The sequence below is a fragment of the Parambassis ranga genome, chromosome 7 (genome assembly GCF_900634625.1).
Source record: "Parambassis ranga chromosome 7, fParRan2.1, whole genome shotgun sequence".
In the NCBI taxonomy this organism is placed as follows: domain Eukaryota; kingdom Metazoa; phylum Chordata; class Actinopteri; family Ambassidae; genus Parambassis; species Parambassis ranga.
The window spans coordinates 16970373-16995851 of NC_041028.1; the positions used below are offsets into that span (position 1 = coordinate 16970373).

General features: G+C 41.6%; 1 protein-coding gene across 1 annotated transcript; it reads right to left on the bottom strand.

The window, feature by feature from the left end:
• Positions 1-1446: 1446 nt before the first annotated feature.
• gnas (GNAS complex locus) lies at positions 1447-19225 on the bottom strand. The gene is made up of 12 exons (XM_028409446.1): positions 17420-19225; positions 14430-14502; positions 9912-9966; positions 9619-9738; positions 8426-8523; positions 6364-6418; positions 5901-5974; positions 5366-5424; positions 5148-5268; positions 4868-4998; positions 4348-4415; positions 1447-3980 (listed from the first exon to the last, which is right to left on the bottom strand). Exons 1-12 carry the CDS (start codon positions 17556-17558, stop codon positions 3834-3836), a joined length of 1140 nt encoding a protein of 379 aa, XP_028265247.1. The 5' UTR covers positions 17559-19225; the 3' UTR covers positions 1447-3833.
• Between the last annotated feature and the right edge of the window lie 6254 nt (positions 19226-25479).

Genomic DNA, 25479 nt, shown 5'->3' on the forward strand with positions numbered 1-25479 from the left:
ACTGCCAGAGCCCTGCAACATGACCTGCAGCAGGCCACTGATATGCATGTTTCTGCTCAAACTGTCAGAAACAGACTCCATGAGGGTGGTATGAGGGCCCTGACTGCAATTAAGTATCAGGATGAGATCCTCAGAAGGACCCCAGAGACCACATGCTGGTGCAGTGGGTCCTGGGTTCCATCTGATGCATGACAATGTGATTTTCCACTTTCATTTTGAGTATGGTTCCAAATCCAGAACTCCATGGGTTAATGATTTTGATTTACGTTGATCATTTTTATGTATTTTGTTCTCAATGTATTCCACTATTTAATAAATGAAGATTTTCAACTGGAATATTTCATTCAGTGAGATCTAGGAGGTGTTATTTTTTTGAGCAGTGTATTAATTAGTGTACAAGCTGTCCATCAGGTGTATAAATTTAAATATTCATATTTCTCCTCTGGTGTTCACAGCTGATCATTTACCTATATTTGAATTGAGTGGCATGTAGTGAGATTTCTGCCTCCTCTCAAGTATATTGAAAGAAAATGAGGTCCTCAAGCAAAGTGCCAAAGTACAAAAACTATACAACAGCAAAGTCCCTTTCCAGAAATCATGGCTGTGTTATTAAGAAAATCCACAGACAATTTCATAAAGGAACAATCTGCAACTGTATCAGTGTGGAGAAGGCAGCGTGCAGCTCAAATGTGGAGGACACAGTTAAAGTTTACATCCAGTCATGCCGTCACAAGCACGAATCTCTAAAACTCTACAACTCACTAGCACGGCAGGCCACAGAAAAGAAAGGTTCTCTCACTAAAGGCCATGTTAAACCATTTTCTATTCATTTTCATCCTGAAACTTCAAGTCAGCATGACCACCACATAAAGACACTTATGTGACCATATCACAGCTTATAAAGCATATTGATGAGTTTTGTATATAGGTAGCTCTAAAGACATCCAGTGACGTGAAGCTTTTGAAGCGCTGGGACTAACCTGCTGTATGACTGTAGAGTCAAATTCAGCCCCATCACATTTGGTGTCTTTGGAAAATGTGGACTCTCTACTACAATTAAAACTTAAGTCTTTACAGTGTGAGTGTGACAAAAAAGTATCAGCTGTCTTGCTTTCCAGATCAAGATTGAACAGATCTTTTCCACTTAAATTCTCTGGTAACAGCCCATCAGTTACACTATCATGGCTGAGCAAGAAGAGTTTTTTTTTTAAAATTGAACCCGAATGTCCACATTGATTTACTACCTTCACCGATGTAGTCCCAGTAAATACATACTTTTGTGTATCTGAAGAGGAAATGAGAAATGTCTGCTAAAGGAAACTTCACTTCCTCCTGTGTGAATTTACAACAACGCTTCCTGCTGATAACATTTTAGGGATAAGATTACAAGAACGCAGCGTCGCCTGTGTCTGTGTGTGTTTTTATGTGTAATGACAGGCCTGTTGCTGTCTGCACAAAAAAAATCTTTATTTCTTAGAGCTCCTGTTCAGAAAGTAGAGACCCATATTATATGTACACATTAAATGAAGACTAGGGCACTGAAATGAGAGAGATGCTAATACTGTACAGGCCGCCTCTGCTGTGCAAAGCTAGGCAGGAGGCCTCCCGTCCCCCTCATCAGAAAATAAACTAAAATTCTTTTTTTTTTTGGTCATTTTTTTTGGCCTTTTTTAGCAAAAGAATACAATTTGTGTATAAACCAGCAATGTTTTGCATCTCCTGTTTTAACCCTTTAAAATGTACTTTGCAGATGGAAGAAAACAAAAGAAACCTGAACACAACTTCAGTTGAAAGGATTTAAGTTATAGCAATACGCACACTATCAAGTGTACAATTTGTCAAGGTTCATTTGATTCTAATAAAATACTTTTTTTTTTAAAACCCATATACATTTCATATATTTATCTTTTTGGGGTATATGGATCCAAAAATAGACATTTAAATCATAAAGAGAGAACGGGAGGATAGGGGGAAGCGAAATAAAACTACAGAAGCTACGAATGTTTGTTCACCATTCTCTGACAGAGAGAGAGAGAGAGAGAGAGAGAGAGAGAGAGGGCGAGAACAAGGACAGAGGAAAGAGAAAAATACGAAGAGACAGGGGGATAAAGAAAGAGAGAGAGAGAAGGGAGAAAGCGAGGGCAGCGGGGAGTTAAGAGGGGGGGATTGGCCAAGCTATACAGCGCAGTATGACACCCACTTTAGCTCATTACACACGTACAGTCGTGATCAAGGCACAGGGATCTTCTAAAAGTTATTCTTTTCAATAAAGTTGTACAAAATAATACATTTTACAGTCTGTACAAGAATAATAGTTCAGCAGTAAAGTAAAGACAGACATACAAAGGAGCAAGAGGTCGGCGAGGAAAAGAGGTGACATGAAGAATGATGGAGGGAGGAATGGAAGGAAGGTGCAAGCAGGTTGTAACAAAAAGTCCTGTTTGTTGTCATTGTCTTTTTGCTTCTTTTTTTCATATTCCAGGATTATATTTTATTTTCTCTTAAAACAAAAAGAGAGCACTGTCAGGATGATAAAAGTGCAAAATGGATGTGATGTGCAAGAGAGAGGGAAATAGGAGAGGGTGTGGGTGAAGATGGAGGAAAAAAAAAGTGGGCGAAAAAGGAGAGTGACAGACGGAGAGAGTAAAGATAAGAGAGCGCACAGGGCACAATGGCACAAAAGTCTACACAGACAGAAACAGCTGTGGAGACAGTAAAACAGGATGAGAGTTCTCTTTAACTTATATGGTACTGTACTGTAGAAGGATACGTTTTTTTGCCTTCCATTTAAGTTCCATAAAAGTTGGCATTTTTGTTTCTTTTTTTTTTTGTTTTAAACTCAATACGTCGTCCCCGCATTTTGCTCCACTACCAACAAGGCAAAGTCAGGTGGCCAAAGTTTTGTGGAGAGGTCGTCCCCATCAAACGTGTCCGCCCTCCATCGGAGAAATTCACATCAGGGTCGGCTCCTTCCGATTTTCGACAAACCCCACCCCGCTGAAGTCTCACTAGCACACCGGTGTTCAGTTTAGTCCGTGGTAATGCTGCTCCTCACGGGCTCGGCCGTGCAGTCAGTCACTTGGTCTGTGTAATTTAAGAGCACTGTTCCGAATAAATCAGCCAGCACCTCGACGAGGGCTGCCGCTTGTCGACAGGCCCCTTCTGGATTCACTCCTGTTGTGCAGTGCGATAAAAAGCAGGTGTGATATGTTCCTGTGTGCAAGCAGAGCATGTGGTTGGATTTAAAGATATCTATTAGTGATAGGAAGGTTTGGTGTACACGGTTCGAGTCCAGTCCTGAGCACAGTGCTTGAGTTTTTTTCTGTGTTTTTTTTTTTTTTGTTTAATACAGTGTTCAGCTGATCTGTTTATGCTCTATTTGCAGTATCTCTTTCCCAGTTGCATTGAAGAAGTAGCTCTCTTAGTTTTCATCTTGATCGTAGCTGCATCAGAATCGCATCAGAATCGTAGCTGCAGCTAAAACCCTCCTCACTGCAGCCCAGACCAGGCCACCCTGGGCTTATAGAAAGATGACGGTAAGGATGTTGAGGGGTGAGGAGCTGGGAATATGGCTGAAGGTGGAGATCAGAGTCTGTCGATGGGTTCGATCCTCAAACGCTTCTTCAAAATAGCTCTTTCAACATCAGGTAGGGAGTTTGCATGAGGGAGAGTTCTGGGTTCGGGGTGTGTTTATCGTAAGTGTGTATGTTTGTTTTTTGGCCCCCATTCTATCATAATAGCTCACACACTTCTGTGGGAGAGTTCAGAGACTCATGGTTCAAGGTGTTTTTATAGTTCGATCCGTTTTTTATGTTTTTGGCTGTTCCTTCCCATCACAACAGCTCGTACTGCCGCAGGTGCATCCGCTGGATGATGTCTCGACAGTCGTTAAAGACACGCCGGATGTTTTCCGTGTCAACAGCGCAGGTGAAGTGGGGGTAACAGTAGTGCCTCCCGTCGCCGCTAGCTGTGCTGATCCTCTGTAAAATAGAGAAATAAATAAAGACAGAGAGAGAGAGAAATAAGTGGGTGTAACACACCTGTAAAGTTACAGCTAGCTGGTTAACCTGCTGACTTGCAAGGCTTGCACAACCATAGATTAGACACATTTACGATCACATTTATAACCAATAACGTTGTATCATGCTAGCTGGTAAAAAAATATAGCAACCTAGCATCCACTCCAGTATTTTTCTATGGATGTCACTGTCAATGAAATGTCTACCATTTTTAAGCACTTAGACTAGACAACCCTTTTTGTCATGTCATGTTTAAAAAATGAATTAATACTTTTGTCGCTTGACCAAAAACCAGATAAAACCATCACAGCTGATCCAGTGAACTTACCAGGAATTCATCTCTTATAAAGTACTTAGCCCTTGTGACACGTGGATCTTCTCCGGGCTCTGGTGTGGCTGACAAAAGAGAGAGAAGCTAATGAGTCCAAAGTTCTTTTAACATAAATTTATGTGAATGAATCACATAATATCTAGTAATCAGGTAGTTATTGCATGACTAGACATTTTTTTTTCATGTGAGGTAGACAGGTTGATCTCAGCGAATCAATTATGACCTCTTGTGGTCACTGTCAGTAAATGCAGTGTCCCTCACTCAATACATGTATTTGCACAAATGTTTGAATGAAGAACTCCACTAGGAAAAAAAAGGAGAACTAAAAGAAGCATCTCTGCATGATGTGTCTGCATTAAAGCTTAGGAAGGCTCGTGCAGTGGTGGAACACTGGCACATCAGATCAGACACTTTACCCTGTCTGGTTACAACAATTCATTCAATGCAATGTTCTCCCTTCCCTTCCAAATATAAAAGTGCCTCTGAGTTTAAGTGAAACGGCAGTAAGACTGCTCACCATCATCTGGCGTGGTGTAGCGAGCAAATTCAGGAAAGTATTCCTCGATTTTGGACTTTCCTGCGAGCACCTTCTCTGCTAACAAGTCCTGTTTATTTAGGAACAAGATCACAGAAATGGTCCGCAGCCACCTGCACAGAACAAAACATTCTGAATTTAGATCATGCACATTCAATTATCCAACTATGCCTGTATGTGGAGAGAGGAATGCGAAGGAATTATTGTTTGGCACTGGCCAATCCAAAACAGAGGTATGTATGCTATGCATAACACACTTCACCTATTATTCCAGATGTTCTTGAAGAGATTGAGGGCCTCCTGTAAACGGTTGGTCTGATTGTCCTCTCGGATCACCATGTTGTAACTGCTACTGGCCACCACAAAGATGATGGCTGTTACATCTTAGGACGAGGAAGGAACAGAGGTAAATGAGACACAGTGAGAGAAAAAGATATCATCTGATTGAAGGGGGAGGAAGAACAAATAAACACAAGTTACCATTAAAGCACTGAATCCATTTCCGGCGTTCATCCCTTTGACCGCCAACATCAAACATACTGTGTAGAGCAAACAAGAGACAATAGTGTAAACATGTTAAGCACTGCCATCGAGTGGACAAACTGTGCATAACAGACCATGTTAACACTGCAGGCTGATTTATTGCCGAGATCTAATACTTGTTTGATTTGAAATGTGGGGTATAGGGATCCAACAAATAGACATCTTTATTTATAAGTGGATATGATGATTGCTACTTAAGTAGGTGTGTGTGTGTGTAAAGTGGGTCAAAACGAGAAGTGATGGGTAATTGAAAGGTTAAAGATTTTCTAAAACAGACTTTATCGCAAAATTTCAGCATGTCTGATTCCCATAAATGCATACAAGTCACACACCACTGCTCAAACTATATCTGAGCCACATATAGGCATGAAAACCTTTTGCCTGTTGTATCCTGAACAACATTACAGGTTTATGACAGATCTTATGAGTAATCGGGTTAATTCCCTTCACTTTTCTTTGTGTTCTTACTTACTGGAAATTAACTTTGTCCACTTGGAATCTTGTCTCAAAGATCCCTGAAGTCAGTACTCGGCACCGCAACAGATCCTGGTCAAAAAACAGAAAATGTAACAAAAAGGCTGTTAACTAATCTACAGGATTTTGATGCTTACACTGCAGAATCTGGGGCAGGCTTTACACTGTACAAATTGCTTTTGTGCCTTGGACTTTTTTTTCTAGATCAGGGTGAAAAACTTGAAGAAAGTGGGACATAACATTTTTTTATTTGCCACCTCCAACTTTAAGGGTTGTGCAAGGCAGCTTATGCAGAGGTTATTACGAGGCTATATAAACTCTGTGCCTCTCTTCCACCTGAACTCTGTGTCTGCTTTGACCACACATACAAAATACACTTCCCCTTTAAATACCAATGTGACAATAGCGGCATAGTGAACCGAAACTAATATTAACTTTGTGATGAAAGAGTTGAACCCCACCTGATCAGATGGAGTGTAGTCACTCTGTTTCACAATGTCGATTTTGTCTAGAAAGCTGAAGAGAAAGAGAAGGAACAACATGGAAAGAAAATAGTTACTATGATATTATTATCAAGCAGTGGCTTTGTGTTGCTGAACATGTGCTCTAAAAGCATCCTCGCTGTTCATTCAGCACTCATCCAATATCCCAAAGCATGCATGAATGTTGTAAGAAATGATTAAGACAACACAGACAGCAGGTGGCACACAGATCCAAAAACCACACACTCGTTTTTTACTTTCTGACTTGCTAGATATTTATGAGAGAAGTGTCACTTTACTTCACAGAGTTGGTTTCATCCACTGAGTGAAGTGGGCAAATTAACAGGGAAAGTCAACTTCTCATTCATTAAGTTTAGGACATGATGTCCAGCCCTGACACCAGCGATGGGGCTACAGGTGAGTTGTCCACCCCCTTGTATCACTGTCAATCTTATAGACGTCATCTACTCCTTTACTTTGTGTCACAACAGTAAAAGCATCTACATGGACCTTTACCATTCAGAAAACTGAAAACAGATACAGAGACGGAGCAATGGACCAAAAAAAAGAAACAAAAAGAAAAAGAGCATGTGAGAGTGAGTGTGAAAGGAGCAGAGGGAGGGAGAGAGAGAATAAAAGCGTGGTGGTGTCTGACATTACAGAGCAGATTTCAAAAATAGCTCCCTAGCGCCCTGGCCTGCAGCACGGTTACTATGGAGACCCAACCACAGGCACTATTAATAGTCTATCAGCTCCCAATCCTGTGCAGCTGGAGTAGCTCCAGAAAAAAAGAGACAGACAGACAGACAGACAGACGGACGGACGGAGATGGAGAAGAGGAAGAATAAAGGAAAGAAAGCAAGTGAAGGATGAGTGTGTGTTTTGGTGCTGAAAGTATGAGCAAGAGGGAGGGAACACAAGGTTGGGCTGTACCATCTAATTACCTGAGGGAGAAATACAGGGAGTGAGTTTTACTCATGTAAAACACCAAACTTGTTTTTAACATTCTCATTCTAATAATTGCAATAATCACTATAAGGTGAATAACTAGTACAACACAGTGGAGGCTACAGGCTTGTAGTCCAGAAAGGAGCAGTAGTCCTTCTCAAACATCACCCCTCCTCCTCTGCTAAACATCCTCTGATCTGTAGATGACTCAGCCTCGGCCATGTTTGCTCCCAAACACTGCAACTGCTGCTGTTACACGACTCCTCCACTAAAAATGCTTCTACCTGCTGCTACTGCTGCATTAGAAATATTAGGTAGAAACAAAAGTATCTTATACATATTATAAACGTTTAAGATCACATCCAGGGACTCCTTGTTTTCAAAAATGTTCTGGCATGCTTGTATTTAGACAATACAGTTACTAATTGTGTTAAGTCTGTGCATGGATCTAATATTCATCAGTTAGTTTATACCTGAGCATAAAGTTTGAGTTTAATGATATTACACAAAAGGTAAAAAAAGGGTTCTTGTTTGTTCGTTTTCTAATTGTGTCCAAACTGTCTGCCTGTCCCCCTGCTGCCCACTGTGGTTGCATAGATAATTTATATCAATCATATACTGTTCACAGGAGAAGAAATCTGGTGTGGTTGTACAGAGACCTGCTGCAGACAGTGTAGAAGTATGCAAATTTTATTAGCTTGGCCTAGCGTCAGCAGACGTGAGGAAATAGCAGGAGTATGCTAAGTTTTAGCATTGTAATGCTCCATGATGGCACTGCAACAGTGTTGTGTTATATACATTGCATTTTTAATCATTTAGTCATGTGAAAAAGAGCCCAGAATATTCCTTTAATGGTCAGCCAGCAGGCGTGTCCTGTGACTGCCACTAGATGTGAGTGAAGAGCTGTTTGACTTTACATTAGCTTTAACTTCTCAGAATGTCTTTTACAAGCCATCATGACTGAATTGACAAATATTCATTGTTATAATAAATAACAACAAAGAGTGTGGCACTCCCACATGCCATGTTCTCACTGGACAGTGCTTTAAAAAGTGACATCACCACGAAGGTTAGTTGGCGGTTATTTACTCACTATTGTGCACAGTCGATAAGCTGATACTCGTTGGACCTCTCGTAGCATGCTCGCACCCCCTCATCCTGCCACAGCGTCTTTGCATGATCGTAGAACTCCTGAAGAAGGACAAATAAGAACATTCATACTTGCAGCTTAGCACATGGTGTTTCAAAACACATATTTGCTACTTGTGCAGCATTAAAACAGGTAAACCACAGTTATTATTACACGTAGGCCCACACTATGTGCCATATATAGTGTGTTGTAACCACACAAGAATCATCACAACACAAGGGGGATCTATATTGTTGAGAACTACAAAACACCATAATGAGAGCTATAATGTAAGAAGTTTTTACATCAATGAATGATCATTACAATCGATGCAGCAGATGTTCTGATTAACTTTCAATATCTGACTCCATTGTTTTTTTCTTACTAAAATTCACAAGTGTCTTTAGTCTTTGTAATAGTATTTCTAAAGATATTTTTGGCTGTCTATCATGATGGCAGCTTTTTCCCTGTTCTGCAAGCCTCACACATGGGGTTGATTTTGGCTGAGCCTAAAATTCACGTGTAAATATCTATGAATTATTAACAGATTATTTTAAATTATTTGTAACTGTATATATCAGGGTTTTCAAAGTCATCAGTTGATGTCATCATTGGATGGAAAAAGCAGCTCAATCACAGATTAGCATGTTAGCATGTGCCAAATGAACACATACTTCCATCCAGATTCAACACCATGACCAAAACACATATTTCTCTCTCTCTCTCTCTCTATATATATATATATATATATATATATAAAATAATTCACAACAGCAGCTTCTGAGACTGAATGAAGTGAAAATTAAATTAAGCCTGGCCCCACAGGTGGCTGAGGATAAACGTTAGTCTCTAGGCCTCGATAATTAGTTGATGGGAAGGTCCCACTGAAACTACTAAACCCACATAGACATTACCCATCAGATCATTAGTTAACCTCTGTGTCAGTGGCACAGCTGCTACGTGTATCAAGGGATTATCACCTTGCATATTGGGACGACTGCACACATGACACACGCATAAATGCTGCTCACACTGTTGTAAAAACACTTCCCTCGGCAAAAATCGTTATATATTGATCACCAGTCACAACAAATGGTGAAAATTTGTCCAACTCTAATAAATAGGAGCAATGACTCTGCATCTCAGGTGCTACTCACGGATGGAAACTCAAAGTCCTTCTGGTTGACGAGGTTGAGGACGTATTCGATCCGGTACTGATTCTGTGGACATGCCAATTGTACTGGAGGTGTCAGGGTGCTCATGGCTGTTACTATGGTCTGTAACAAACACAAAACACAAACAAAATAAGTGTAAATGACAGAACCACATAAGGGACACAAGATGTTTCACTAGTGAAAGGAGAACAGGGCATCAGGCCACATTTTATTTGTCCAAACTTTTTTTTTTTTTTTTAACTAACAGCAGAAATGATATAAACACTGACACTTACCTCAATTGCCTCCTTAATGTTATTTTTGATGTCTTGTATTTTCTGCTTCTTTTCTCTAAAACAAACACAAGTTTAAAGACAGTCATGTTAGAGTGCAGCAGTATCTGTCTACCAGTAAATAATCACTTCCACTCAGCATTCCTAAACTGATTAAACAGCAAACAGTAAGATCTAAATGTTTTGAAACCCACAGTCATTACAGATTTTTTGATGCACTACAAACTATTAAAAAATACTGTAGTTTGTTTAGCAAAATGCTGTGCTGTAAAAATGACAGAGTGGAAGTTTCATGTCGCCATGACGAGGTACACTACACTCAGTGCACTGCATTAAGTTTGTTTTTGATCCAGGAGGGTAAACAGACCTTCAGTGGTACGCGTGGTAGAGAAATTATGTCTGCTGTGAAGGATAGCAGTGTACAAGACATTTGGACTCTGTGACAGAAGTATTTCTAATAAAGGCAACCAGAGAGCCAGTCTATCTTTCACCTTGAGCCTCAGTTAGGACAACAGTGCACTGTGTGTGGAACAGTTCTAAAGGTGGACTTCCTTATTCTGTTTCTGTTTTGACTTTTTCACAGGGGCTACTACTACAGTTTGATCTATTCAGATTATCACCACAACTTCTCCCTATTATAATCAATTGATTTGAACCAGTATTGTGTTTGTATGAAATACAAGACTTCACTTACACCGCACCAACATCAATATGCTGCGATATGTGCAATATATTTATGCCAGTCGCTAAAAGATTTCATTTGCACTGTTACTTTTTATTCTTTATTCTATTTTTATATTTATTCAGATACATTTTAAGTGTGCCTTTTTCATAGTATTTGAAGAAGAATATTTCTCAGTTGTCTCTTTGTTGTCTTGAACTGTATAGGGTTTTAAAAGTGTCATATCATTACATTATGCTTGTATTTACATTTTACACAGCGTCCCATCTGTTGCAAAGTTCTATAGTCACGACATCACGTCTTACCTAACTTCTTCACTAACACATTTTTCTATAATTCTCATGAAAACAATGAAGCAGGTTACTGAGAATTTAGCACATATTTTAAGAAAAAAGCATGCAAGGTCATTGTGCACCAAAAATACAGAAGAGAGCAAGAGAAAGAGAAAGAGAGGGGGTAAGAGTTTATTGGGTTAGATTTGAGAAGGCCCTGTTTGCATTTTCAACCTGATAGTCATTAAAAATCACATGGTGCTGTGTGCACTCTGCAGTCTTGCTTCTGTGTCTTTCAAGAGCGAGGGGAACACATGCTAGTTGCAGTGATGAGGTTTAGTGATTTGTATCATTTCCATTATAATTTGTGTGTTTTTTTTATCAAAATATTACAATAGTTTATCACATTTACGTTGACAAAAGTCAAGACTGAATAAACTCATGATTGAACATCATTGATACAAATCAATACAAATTTGTCCTTCCTTGAAATTGGAGTATCTCATAGAACAGATAATAATAGCTGTGTATTCCTATGTATGGATGTGATATGTCGGCCTTCGACAGCCTGGCTTAGATTAAACCCTTCCTGAAACATGTCCATGAGGCCCTAAAACCAAACAACTGCCATAACAGAAGAGAGGCTGGGTGATCCCAGCAGCCCATCTATCCATTCATTCTCTTGTAGGGCTACATCCGGTACAGGGTTGCCTTCTGTAATCCGGCAAAAGGGGGGCTGAACCCCAGACAGGTAACCAGTCTAAAGTACAGGACTGACACAGCCATACAAATAAATGGATCAAGGGCCAATTGAAAGTTGCCAACTGACACATGATGCACGTCTTTGGAAAGTGATAGGAAGCTGGACTATCCAGAAAAAACCACCACGTATGGGGAGAACACGCACGCCCCAGATGGCTAACTGAACATTCTTGTTGTGAGACATCAGTGCTAGCCACACAGAGCAGTCCACATCTGTAAAACCGGTCTTTGAAAGATGGCCAGCTTATGTGCAGAGGAAATGACCAGATTTGAGAGAGTGTCAGTGCAGGCTGTAGACACCTATATACTGCACACACAGGGGACTCCAGGCTGGCTGCAGTAGTATAGAAGGAACATCTACAAGTTGCACTATGCTGCCATTGTAACAACCGTTGATTTTACAAATGCAGCTAAAGCTAGCAAAATGTCTGCAATTTCAAAGTATTCGTCAATACGACTGATTGTATTGAGTGTGTTTTCGTACATTTAGCTAATGGGTTTCTGAGAGCTTTAAAATACACACTATCCCACACATGTGCAGTCCTCTGTTGTCTGCCATCTCACAGCTCTAGTAAGAAAGCTGGCAGTTAAGTGCCTTGCCCAAAGGTAGCTCAGTCATGACTGTTCAAAGAACAGGGAGAGCCGAGTCATTCATTTTCTAAATCTGGCCACCAATTGGAACTAGCAGTCTTCCGGTCACAAGCCAACAACTCTGACCTTAACACGTTACCACAACACTCACTCTATTCACCCCAAATCTTTTATCACAAGTGTTATTGAACCCTTTAACTCCCAAATCGGTGTATTTATGTGCTGCCTGAGGATCCAGGCACATTAAAACATATTACTATGGTTATCATGTGAAGACCCACAAGCAAAGGGCCTGCAAGACAGTTGTTTTGGTTTTAATAGATCTTCATAGACAAAGGTGATTCATTGTTGTAAGCTGACATCTGACCACACAGTCAAACACATACATGAGGAAAAAATAGATGGAGAGATACAAGTGTACCACACATGAGGAAACAAAAGAGCAATACAAGGCCTGATAACCAAATAATGTAACATATCTGTTAGTGATGCTGCTATGTCGCTGTGTGTTTGTGTGTATGGCTGTCTTCAGTAACACCCAACAGACATATATTGACAGACACTCACACACTGCTCAGTGTTGTGGAGTCACGCGCTGGGTCATATGCTCCAGTCTGCCTTAGGTGCTGATTTTCTAGTCTAACCTTGCCTCCATCTCCACCAATACATGACCACTAGCCGACTAATACATGCCTAGTCACTAACACAAACACACACGTACAGGTTTGTCAGGCTCTTTCTGAAACATAACGCATTCACAAAGACCCTCTCCCTAACTTTAACATTTGCGAATTAAGCCCCCAACCATCACATCCAAGTACGGTATACAATCAAACAGCACTTTAAGGGGTGGTCAGGTCAAATGATCTTTATGAAGACACAGACGCACACGTTAAAGGTAGTTCTTTGCTTGTGAAGACAGCAAAGCACAAGTTACTGTGGCATTTTGGAAAAAAACACAACATAGAACAGAAGAAGATTATTTGTGGAAAAACATCAATACCCAGAATGCACTGGGTTTTTTTAGTCTTCTTCGGTTGTTGCTAATACATAAACCAAAACACTAATGTGAGGCTAAACTGATAACAAGAAGGACGGCATATTATAACATGTGCATTCCATGTTTTCACACTATAATGCTGCTGTTACAAAACACAGCCACTACTGCTCTCACTGTGCTGCTCCTTTCACCTCACCAGCTACAATTCTTTTTTCTATTTCTTTAAGGATCATAAAATGTGTATCCAGCATTCTCCTGCCTATCTGTGGCCCAAAGCTTTCCTGTAACGGTTACATATGTTTGTCATCCAAAAGAACCTGCAGACAGCGACTCCATCAGCTGCCCCTAGCAGCTCTGCACATCACCTCATTGGCAGGTAGGTTGGAATTTCAGCTGATTCCTTATGGTGTCACAGGCAGAGGTTTCAAAACTGTATATTTTAAACTGCAAATCACTGTCAATTAATTTAGTACTGACTGAGGTTAAACAATGTTGACTAAACCATCTAAATGGCCATGTTTAGCCAGAACAATCACACGTCTATCACCTTTGCCTAAGTTATTTCTGTACTTTATACACAAATACATCTCACAAGTCCTGTGTACATTGCACCCTGGTACATGTAGGCACTGCACTATTACATATACAAGCAAGACAACTCAGAAACATAGGCTACAGTGAGGTACTCTGCAGCTCTGCTGTACTGCTCTTCTGTAAAACTTCTAAGCCTGCCTTGCCTACTGCTCGTCAAATTAAAAGCAGTGATTATGTGACAACATGTTTTTCTCTGATGGAATACTTTGTTCAATGTTGTACATGAAAGTCATATTGGTTTGGCAGCATCCTATGGAGCTCACACTTCATAAACCATCATGATGGGTTGACAGAGCGGTTACATTTTAGGCCTTTCATCCTGGCTGCTAATGACACAGAGCTTTGAAATAAACATGGCTGATACTGATGAATATACTGTTACCCAGTTTTTTTTCACAGTGTCACTTAGTGCAAAAGTAACCAATGTAACACACCACACCACCGTTTAACACATTACTCCAATGGCCTCAGTGAGGTCACAATAAAGAAACGGCTTTAGACAAATACACTGGTCTCACTGAGGGTCTGAGAAGAGGGGCAGGTTTAGCCTTGACTTGAGGTTTTTCCACAACACACACCATCACAGGCTTTATTTTCCTTAAAAGTAGTATTATACTCACTCTGCATTGAAGCCGTTGACATGAAGGATCCTCATCTGTTTCACTATGGTGCTCTTTCCTGACTCTCCAGCTCCTTAAATTAAAAAAGACGACAAATCAGAATTAAAGACATTATGGGCAAGACAGATGCACACAATCATAGTGCTAGGATAGAGATACACATCTGTCTGGAATACCATTCACAGTATGTGTCATGGTGGGATATTTAAATCTTTAATAACCTTGCATCTGTTTTAATGATGTCCATCAACGCACAGCTGCTTACAACCAACAGCAATGCCATGTGGCTCACTTTCTGACATGCAGTAGTATCATAGACTTTCAATCAGAATTGTAAAGTTGTTTTAAGTTATGGTTTGCCTGCCTCCAGTGAACTGTTTAACGACAAACTAACGTCTTCCAACTTTCTGATTTTCCTCTTGAGTTTCCATTAAAGAATCTCATTAGATACATTTATATCCAGAAGTTTAGATTCATTCAGTTTTAGATGCAATCCCATAAAAGACACGTCTGAGCTGTCTCTATCTCTATGTGGAATGGCAGTGAGTACAAAATACAATCACAATATTTTCATTCATACTGATCAACATTTATCGCTGCATAATAGTGAAAACATGATAATGCCCATAACAATGTAGGTTAATAACCATCAGAACAAAACAACAGTAAACAATGCTTTATCATCCAAAATAGGATAGCATAGCCTGTGAATTATTAAAATAATGTAAATAAAGCTACTATCACAAATTCCTTTGTTTCAGGGGTACAGCAAAGACTAAAAAACGGAGTGGAGGACAGAACCCCAGGAATGTATAGATACAACTTATAAAGACAATGTAGTGGAGTTTGGCGAAATTATTGCTTCTTTTCATTTGGGGGCCACAAAAAAGCAACACAATAGATGCTCCTTATGACATAACCCACTAGCACTGTCTGAATGGACCAACATGTGGCCACACATCCATACTCTGTGTGGTTGCTAGAAAGTAGTCCTTCCAACCTCACTTAAAGAAATACACTTCCATATAACTGCCTGTTTCACAGTTTTGTCATGCAGCTGTTTTAAAGGCAAACGGTAGTACATTGATGTCATTTGCCTTTTTAATAAATAAAGTTAAAGTCAAAATAACTATTCACTGCATTCTCATGTTACTTTTGAGCCTGAGCCTGGCTGCACATGTCTGTGTAACTTACATTGGTGGCATGTCGCTGTTAGCTGTGTGTTGCAGGTCTTTGTATGAATTTGTCGTATCTGCTTTAAGAAATGAACGTGTTTTGTCAAACCTGCACAATTACAAGTGACCAAGTTAAAAATAAATGTTTACAAGCTCTTTTGCAATGCCCAGTGCCATTGCTTTCACATAATAGATACTGTGACCAAATCTTTGCTTAAAATAATGTAGTCAATGTAAGAGTTAAATATTTTAGAGTACCCCTGATGAAGGCCACAAGCTCGGACTATAAAGTTGCTTCATACTGTACCCTACAAAGACTGCAGAAGGTTTGACCTCTTCATGCTTCTTCCCTCTTCCATGTACTTTGGATGCAGATCAACATAACCCATGTGCAGCGAGACCAATGTGCTTTGTTTGTGAAAACAAGTGGCTATGGCTAAGAATGTTCCTGATATTAAAATCTGGGACAAGAGACATAATATGCAGACTTCCTTCTCTGCCATATTGGACCTGTATTGATAATGACTGCCGGAGCTGAACTGCTCTTGTTTTTACCTTAAGCCACAGATTTACCAATTACCTTACATCATCTGACAAAATACAAACCATGTTAAGCTGTTTGAATGACTGGCAGTTTTGTACTATGACAATTTAAGCAGTGTTTCCCTGTTTTCCCCACCAATAGGATACCCTGGTGGTAGCCAAGAACATCAGAGGGGCCACACAAGAGTGTGGCACTGGTGCCTTTTGGTGGCTCAGCAAACTACCGTGCATGCCATGCTCACAAATCTGACTGTCAACCTCATGTCAGTGTGTCAGCTGTCTTGGTTCTCCTCCTGTCACCTTCTCCCACAGTGATGAAGCAGAAATACTGTAGCCTCTAGAAAATATAATGGCACTTTTAACAGCACACCACAATAAACATTTAAAAAAGTGGTGTCTCTCATTACACAGAGGGAAGGGTTGATATTACAATTTAATTCAAATATAACATCAATATAGTCTCTAAATAAGAAAGAAGAGAAAACACTTCTACCCCAATTCTACAGCTAACATGGCTGCTATTGGGCCTGCTAGTCAAACTTCTTGACAAAATGAATCAAATATCAACTTCTCACTACGTCCATAAACTCACCGTTTAATCCAGTGACCAGATCAGAATTGTAAACTTCAAATATACTGAGCCACCTGCTACATAGATTAGCTATAAGCAAAGATAGTTAGCATTTTGTGTTAGAAAACACATTCTACATGAAGCATGTGCCAGCTCCTGGCTGTCATTTAGATTGCATAGATATTATAACCAACATGGATACAACTCAAGAACCAGGCCTGGCATTCTTTTAAACGTCTTGAATCTAAAGTTCTTTGCTGTGAGTCCTGTATGTATGTATGGGATTAAACCATCACCATGCTGTGTATTCCTGAAAACTGTTTGTGTTCTATTTAAACGAAGCAGATGGACAATAATAAATAGTTTTGATTTTGATTATATTTTTTTTTTGGTGCGACCCTGAGGCAGCAGTTCACCTCTACATCACTGTACACTTTCAAACCAGCCGATGGAATTCTTTTTTTGTTGTTGTTTTGCAGACTGTCATGCTGAAAAAGCCAGCACGGTGCTGCATTTTTAGCCTCCTGCACTGGAAAAGTCACACTGTTGACAATGTTTCCCAAAACAACATCCCAGAAGGTTATGCAGGGAGGAAGCAGTCACAATTGTGCAAAACTGAAAGGCCTTGTGTGTAAAGCAGCCAGCAGAGCAAAGGGGGAAACATATATATATATATAAATACATATATATATCAAACTCACCTAAAAGTAGTAGTCTGTGTGTTGCTCTGTATATCTGCTTGTCTTTTTGGAGCTGCTTCTCTATCTTTTTGTTTGCTTCTCTTTGTGCCTTCTCCTCATTTCTCTGGTCTTCAGTCTTACTGTTGCCCAAACAACCCATCTTCCCAGGAAAAAATAAAAAAGGGGGTCCAGGGGAGGAGGAAGAGGTGGTGGAAGAAGAAGAAGTAGTAGTGAAGGTGGAGGAGGTGGGGGTGGTTTTGAAGAAGAGAGGGGGGGGAATAAATAAATAAAATAAACTAGTCTAGATCCCTCGTTTGACACACGGATTTGGCAGCAATGTTAGCCACATTCACATCGTCTCACGTCCCGGGCCTGCTCCACAAGCTGTCTGCGGTGCCGCTCGGTCCAGATTATGTGTCCATAACGCGTATTTTGCTGTCATAGAAAGAGCAGGATACTGTTGCTGACGACACGGAGGCCGCCTTCTCGGTTTGCCGAATCCTGCTCAGGCTTCTTTTTTTTTCCTCCTTTCACACACAGCAGCTTTTAGCTTTTGCTTTTTTTTCCCCACTCTCTTCCCTCGTCAAGTGTTAATTGTAATCCACAATGTTTGTTATGACACTAAAAAGCGTGATTTCACCTCGAACGGAGGCAGAATAAACAACCTCATTTGCATCTCCGAAAGCCCGGGTCTTGCGTCTCACTGCTGCCCGTTAACAAGGAGCCGAACTCGGCGTGTCCGAAAAGCTCGCCCGTGCTGTGGCGCGGCTCGTTTCCACGTAGCCTTTCATGATAAACATTTCCATAGGCGTATATACTCTCTATTGCTCCGTCTCCCCGACGGCTGTCTTTCGTCGGGGACCCGGTAGGACAGCGGGAAGGGAAAAAAAAATATTGACACACAAGCGAGCTACATGTGTGATATTCTCATCGCTTCCGTCGTCATCCGGCTCCTTTTCATTCTTCGCATCAAATCAACCGACAGCTCCGAACTCACTGCGGCGGTCTCTTCGTCTGGATCCCCCACCACCTCCAACTCCGAAACGATCCAGTATAGCCCCTGATTTGTCCTCCTTATTTGTGATGGCTGTTCCTTGCTGTGTTTCTCCTCCAAAGGGCCTTCTCTCTCTCTCTCTCTCTCTCTCTCTCTCCCCCTCGCTCTCTCTCTCTCACTCTGCCCCTCGCTTTTGTTGCTGAAATGTCTTATCTGCCCCTCATATCACCGCCGAGCCTTCAAAAAACTGCGCACAGATAGACTTTTACCAAATATTCCCGGCTCTCGGTTCCAATGGTGTCCTCTCAAGAGTGGGGGGGAAACGATAAAAAAAGAAAGAAAAAAGAAGACGTGACCAAGATATGAAAATCCCTCGAAATGTATCCACGTTGTTTTTTTTGTTGTTTTTTTTGCAGGTGAAAAAGCAACCCCTGCTGTCAGGCTCGGTTCTTATAGCCTACATACGACCTGTTTACGTGTGTGTACACACTGTCATACAAACATACAATATTCTTCTTGAATCCGAGCTGGTTAAACAGGCTACAGGCTTCAGACTACATGTGCATTTACATTCACAAAAAAAAAATAGGGCACGGGGTTGTTGTAGCAGGACGTTCCCACCGTGAAGGCCGCTCCCCTCCTGGTCGCCGGTCGAGGAAGGTGAAAAGACAGAAATAACCAATTCTTGGAGGTTATTATTTTTCTCCCCTTTCTCTCTATTTGCTTTCTCTCTCTCCGAGAATAGTAGCCTACATTGAGAAGATAGACAGCGCTGAAGAGAGACGGGGTGGGGCCACACGGCGCTCATTGAACCCTGGGAAGGAAGGACCGCGAGAGGAGGAGGAGAGGCCGCTTCGCCTCGTCACGTGGGCCGGGCGCGGAGCTGCGTCAGCGTCACGGCTGTGCGGAGAAGACGGCGTCAAAGGAGCATGGAGGCTCAGAGGAGCAGCGTGAGCAGGACATCTGTGTTAATAACAGTGCAGCTGGTGCAACTTTTATATAAGTAAATAAGTATTGTGAAGGTTTGTCATGTAGCAACAATGTGTTATATTAAAAAAATAATTACTAAAACACAACTAAAGCCAGTACACAGCAATGCTATAACACACACTACACACACACATATATATACACAGACAGATGTCCACTGAAGCATGCTAGTCAGCTAACAATGTAGCAATAGCTGTTAGTGCAACTGGAAAGGAGGAAGTGATGTCAGAGATACTAGTGTTTAGTACAAACAACATGTTTCATTTAATAAATGAATTAGACGGATCTGAAACAGGCAGAATAAAGTCATCTAGCATCTTTGTTCTTGCATACACATGTCTGAGGTGGCCGGTGTGCTCAAATAAAGTCTCACTTCACTCAAAAGTGATACCTGCACAATAGTGCTTTTGAGTTTTAAACACAAATATGGCTACAAATATGAACAACATGACCCCCATTATTTAGTGAATACATTACTTGAAGGATGTGAAATAGGATATTTCTGTGATAGGTAGGGGGTGTGTCACATTGTTAGCTGCCTGCTAAGCTGGCAGCCCGTGCACCTTTACTTATGTGCTACCACTTTACTGAGTTTAGCTGGGTGTTAAGCAGAGTCAGACAGTCAAAATGGCAACGACCACAACACTTTGTTTCTTTTTTTTGTTTTTGTCTTTAGGAGAAGGCATGGATTGTTCATCCATCTTTACTTAGTCTATATTGCTGGGGCTAGTGGTGGATAGATTTGGCAAAAATGCCAAGTCAGATTTGACGCGTAATCTTTTGGACATTGTCTGTATTGTCGACAAATACATACGTATCACAGCCTTTTGTGCATTTTTGTTTATCCATCCATTCATTTTCTGAACTTGCTTATTCTGTACGGGGTCACAATGAGGCTGGAGCCTATCTATGGAATAGAGGCAGGGCACCGATCCAGAGAGGCAGAGCACCAATTCATCGCAGGTCAAGCATTTTGCTTGTGTCTGATCATTACACATTTTTTTAATCACAAAGGGAAACGTCAGCTCTATCTCTTTTTCATTTCCATATACAACAACTTACTGTATGCCTTCATCTTCAGATTTTATTGCAGTAGGCCACATTCTTCAAATCCCTGTATAACTCTATCTCCTGTTGGGATAAACTCTCCCTTTAATGTGGGAACTGGCTCACTTTTGGCGGTCTCAAGTGGCAATTCAGGGAACTGCAGTTTTTGTTCTACCATGTTGGCTTCAGAGATGCTATCCCAGGTATATATGCAGGATGTGACAATTATAATAGCAACTACTAAAGGACGAGTAGCTTATTGGCAAACACACATTGGCTGTATGATGGATAAATGATAAGATAAGATAAGATAAGATAAGATAAAACTTTATTAATCCCGAAGGAAATTCTTGTGCCAGAGGTATCAAGTCACATTAAAGGAAGTTAAGTGCAGAGTATAAGTATGTGTCACTATAACCCAAAATAAGAGTACAGTACGCAGTATGAGCACAATATATGATACATGGATACAAATATGGAGATGTAAGGTGCAAGTAAACATAAATATAGACGGAGGGAATGACAGTGATGCCTGACATGATTATCTAGCGCTTCTCCCTACAGAAAGTGGAGGAGTTATACAGTCTGATGGCCACTGGCAGGAAGGACCTCCTGTGGCGTTCTGTGCTGCTCCTCGGTAGTCTCAGTCTACCGCTGAATGTGCTCCTGTAGGACAGCAGTGTGTCGTGCAGGGGGTGAGACGTGTTGTTACGAATACTGAGGAGTTTCCTCAGTATCCTCCTCTCTGTCACCTCCACCACAGACTCCAGCTCCACTCCCAGCACCGAGCCAGCCTTCCTAATGAGCTTGTTGAGTCTGTTGGTGTCGGCCGTCTTCATCCTGCTGCCCCAGCACACTACAGCGTAGAAGATGACGCTAGAGACCACCGAGTGGTAAAACATCTGCAGCATGGTCTGACAGACGTTAAAGGACCTGAGTCTCCTCAGTAGATACAGGCGACTCTGTCCCTTCCTGTATATTGCCTCTGCGTTTGTGGACCAGTCCAGTTTGTGGTCAATGTGGACACCCAGGTATTTGTAGCTGTCCACAATGTCCACATTGGTACCCTTGATGCTGACCGGGTTTGGGAGTGTCTGGTGCTTCCTGAAGTCCACCACCAGCTCTCTTGTCTTTGTGACATTCAGCTGCAGGTGGTTCTGTCCGCACCACTCCACAAAGCTGTCCACCACACTCATATACTCCGCCTCCCGACCTCTGCTGGTACAGCCCACAATGGCAGAGTCATCCGAGAACTTCTGCAGGTGGCAGGACTGTGAGCAGTGTCTGAAGTCCGATGTATTTAAAGGTGTATGTGTGAACAGGAATGGAGACAGTACCGTGCCCTGGGGTGCCCCCGTGCTCACTATTGTGTCCGAGACGGTGTTCCTCAGCCTCACAAATTGTGGTCAACCTGTAAGATAGTTAGTGATCCAGGTGACCAGTGGGGTCTCTACCTGCATGTCCAGGAGCTTCCTATTCAAAAGGGCAGGCTGCACGGTGTTAAACGCACTGGAAAAATCAAAGAACATGATTCTAACAGTGTTACCTGCCTCCTCCAGGTAGGTGTGTGCTCTGTGCAGCAGGTAGATGATGGCGTCCTCCACTCCAATACGGGGCTGGTAAGCAAACTGCAGGGGGTCCAGCGATGGTTCCACAACAGCACGCAGGTGTTTCAGGACCAGCCTCTCCAGAGACTTCATCACATGTGAAGTCAGAGCAACTGGTCTGTAGTCGCTGTGTGTGCTTGGATATTTGGTCTTGGGCACAGGAACAAGGCATGATCACCCCACACTGCACTCTGAGGAATTAAAATCACAGTGAAAACCAAATTCAATCAGCAAGTCAGTTAGACAGTTTTTTCTTTAAAAATTTCATTTTTTTAATTTTAACCTGAAAATTTTAAGAGTTGTAAAATACTATTAAAGAAGGCAGAAGGGTGAATTATTGTGAATAATTAGTTCCTTACATAATCAGACATTCATCTTTTACCATCAAAATGTTTATTTTTACAAACATAGCTCTTTATAAAAACACGACTTTCTGTCATGTAAATGAGTGAATTAATGAATATATAACTGTTACACTTAGTTAAATAATATCAGTCATCTAGAGAAGCCATTAGAAGCCATCAGCTCAGTTGCTGTTATAACTGTTCACCACTAGATGGCAGCAATCCTCTAACTATAAGCAGCATGTTATGGTATCCCTAAGAGTGGCATAATTCACATATATTTCAGATTAAAAAGAAATAATTTAACTTACATTTAAAGGTACTTTCTGGCGTTTTGAAAGTAAACTTGGCTGTTTACTAATAGCACTGCAGACTAGAAAATACTGAATACTCAGAATCAGAATCACAATTCCTATATTTATTCCCAAAGGGAAATTCCTCTTTGCTACAGACATACAAGATTACCAACCAAGATTTAAAAGATGGCATATAATTAAAATTTGTCTGTGTGTTCCATTAAAGTTCAGAGTTCAGTAGTTTGAATGCGACAGGCAGGAATGACTTCCTGTGTCTCTCAGTGGTGCATTGTGGGAGTTGGAGTCTGTTGCTGAACGGGCTCCTGTAGCTGATCAGCATGTTGTGGAGCGGGTGAGAGGGACAGTCCAGTATAGTTTTTATTTTTGACAACATCCTCTTTTCAGACACCTCTGTCAGAGAGTCCAGGTCCTCTCCCACAACATGGCCGGCCTTCCTTCCATGATTCTGTTGAGTCTGTTGATGTCCCTCACCCTCAGACTGCTGCCCCAGCAGACAACAGCATACATGATGGCACTGGCCACCACAGACTCATAGAACATCCTCAGCATTGTCCTGCAGATGTTGAAGGACCTCAGCTGCCTCAGAAAATAGAGGCGACTCTGACCCTACCTATAAACAGTGTCCATGTTCTTACAGCAGTCCAGTTTGTGGTCCAAGTACACCCCTAAGTACTTGTAGTCCTCCACCACCTTCACACTGACCACCTTGATGTTGGTAAGGGTCACTGGAGCCTTCGTCCTCCTCAGATCCACCACCAGTACCTCTGTCTGTCACATTGAGCTGTTGCTCCACATGACATAAAGTTATCCACCATGACCCTGTACTCCCTCTTATCATTGCCAGTAATAGATCTGCAGAGTGCAGAGTCATCAGAGAATTTCTGGAGGTAGCAGGTGTCTGTGCAGTAGTTGAAGTCTGTGGTGTAGAGAGTGAAGAGGAAGGGAGAGAGGATAGAGATTGGGGGTGGGGTGTGGGGCTGTAAGCATCTCTGCAGTAGCATAAAGCAGGTCTATTGTTCTGGTGGGACAGTCCATGAACTGAGTGAAGGTGGGAAGAGTTTTGTCCAGGTTGATATGATTAAAGTCACCTGAGACATAACAACATAGGAAATTCAAAAACAGGCTTTTGTGTTAGATGACCTCAGTGGGTGGACATGTGAGGGACTCATGTGACTATATCTCATAAATGTCTCATTACTAACCTGTGTTCCTTGATCTGACTGTGTTTTAAAGCTCAGGTGTGTCTAATAAATGTATAACGACTATGAGAGTACCGGAGGGGGACTGGGTGACGGCCCTTTGTTCTTGCTGTGAGCATGTGACTTGGAGTGAAACTTCCTGGGAATGGATGGAAGCTGCATTGTATGTGGTAGAAAGATGATGTCTGAGGCCACCGCCTCTGTTAAGGGAAGGTTTTTCCAGCTTAACATAGATGGCTTCCTTGACTCCTCTTTTAAACCAGCTGTCCTCTCTGTCTAGGATGTGGACATTGTTGTCCTCAAAGGAGTGTCCTTTCTCTCTGAGGTGGAGGTGAACAGCTGAGTCTTGTCCTGAGGAGGTGGCTCTCCTGTGCTGAGCCATTCTTCTGTGGAGTGGTTGTCTAGTTTCTCCAATGTACAGATCAGAGCATTCCTCACTGCACTGGACTGCATATATCTCATTGCTGTGACACTGAGTTTTGTCCTTTAATACCCCGTTCACACTGGGGAAATAAATGTGGCTAAAGCGGGATTAGGGCTGCATCCAGATGTATCCAGATGTGTTTTTTCTGAGTGTGAACACCTCGAATCCGGCTGTGTTGATTTCAATCTAGCTAGATCTAGCCAGATTGAAATCAAACTAGATTGGCTCAAATGTGGCTCAGTTGTAACCGCAAATGTGGCTAGCATATCCGGCTAGCGACGTGATACTTCCGGTTAGCGATGTGATACTTCCGGTTAGCGACGTGATACTTCCGGTTAGCGGGGTGCGACACGGGCCTACCACGGCCTGAACGGACTCTGTATATTACGAGGCGCCACCTAGTGGTTTGGAGGACAGCAAACACGCTGGATAAAGCCGGATTGAGTGCGGACACAAGTGTGTGCAAGCCAGATTTGAAAATAGGTCTGAACGCATCCAGTTTAAAGGCTGTCTGGGCTCAATCCTACTCGAACTGGAATGACTTTCTCCAGTGTGAATGGGGCCAAAGTGAACCAGTTTCTGTTTCAGTGTTGTCATGGGCTTAAAACAGACCAGGATGTTATGATTATTAAAATTATTGAGTTTCTCTGATTCTCCTGACACATATGGGATGACAATAGTTAATATCAGTCGGTTGTTGTCCTTTTCCCGCTGTTGGTGGGTCTCCCAGAAGAATAATTGGTTGTGATGAAGAACTGAGGCTGAGGCCGATAAGGCTGCTGCAGTTCAGATGGGAAAGATTATGAAATGAAATGCACAGAGATGGCAGACAGAGAGTGTTTTAAAGGTCAGCCCTGTGTTATAACCAACGTAAAGATCTGTGAAACAACATACATTATTAAGGTTCAATAGGATTTATTGATGGGTGAAGCATTACAACTGCTGACTCATGATGAGCCCTGTGAACCCTTTGTGCATACACGGCCTCAGTCCATCAGTCGCCAAGAAGATGCAAACTGCTTTTGCGAATTCTCAACCAACCGTTCCCTAATTTCAGAACCCACATGCATGGAAATGATGAGGCACGACTGTCTGTGTCTCACGACTTCAACCCATTAAAAGCAGACGCGTTTACACCTGGTAAACACTCTTTTCAAAA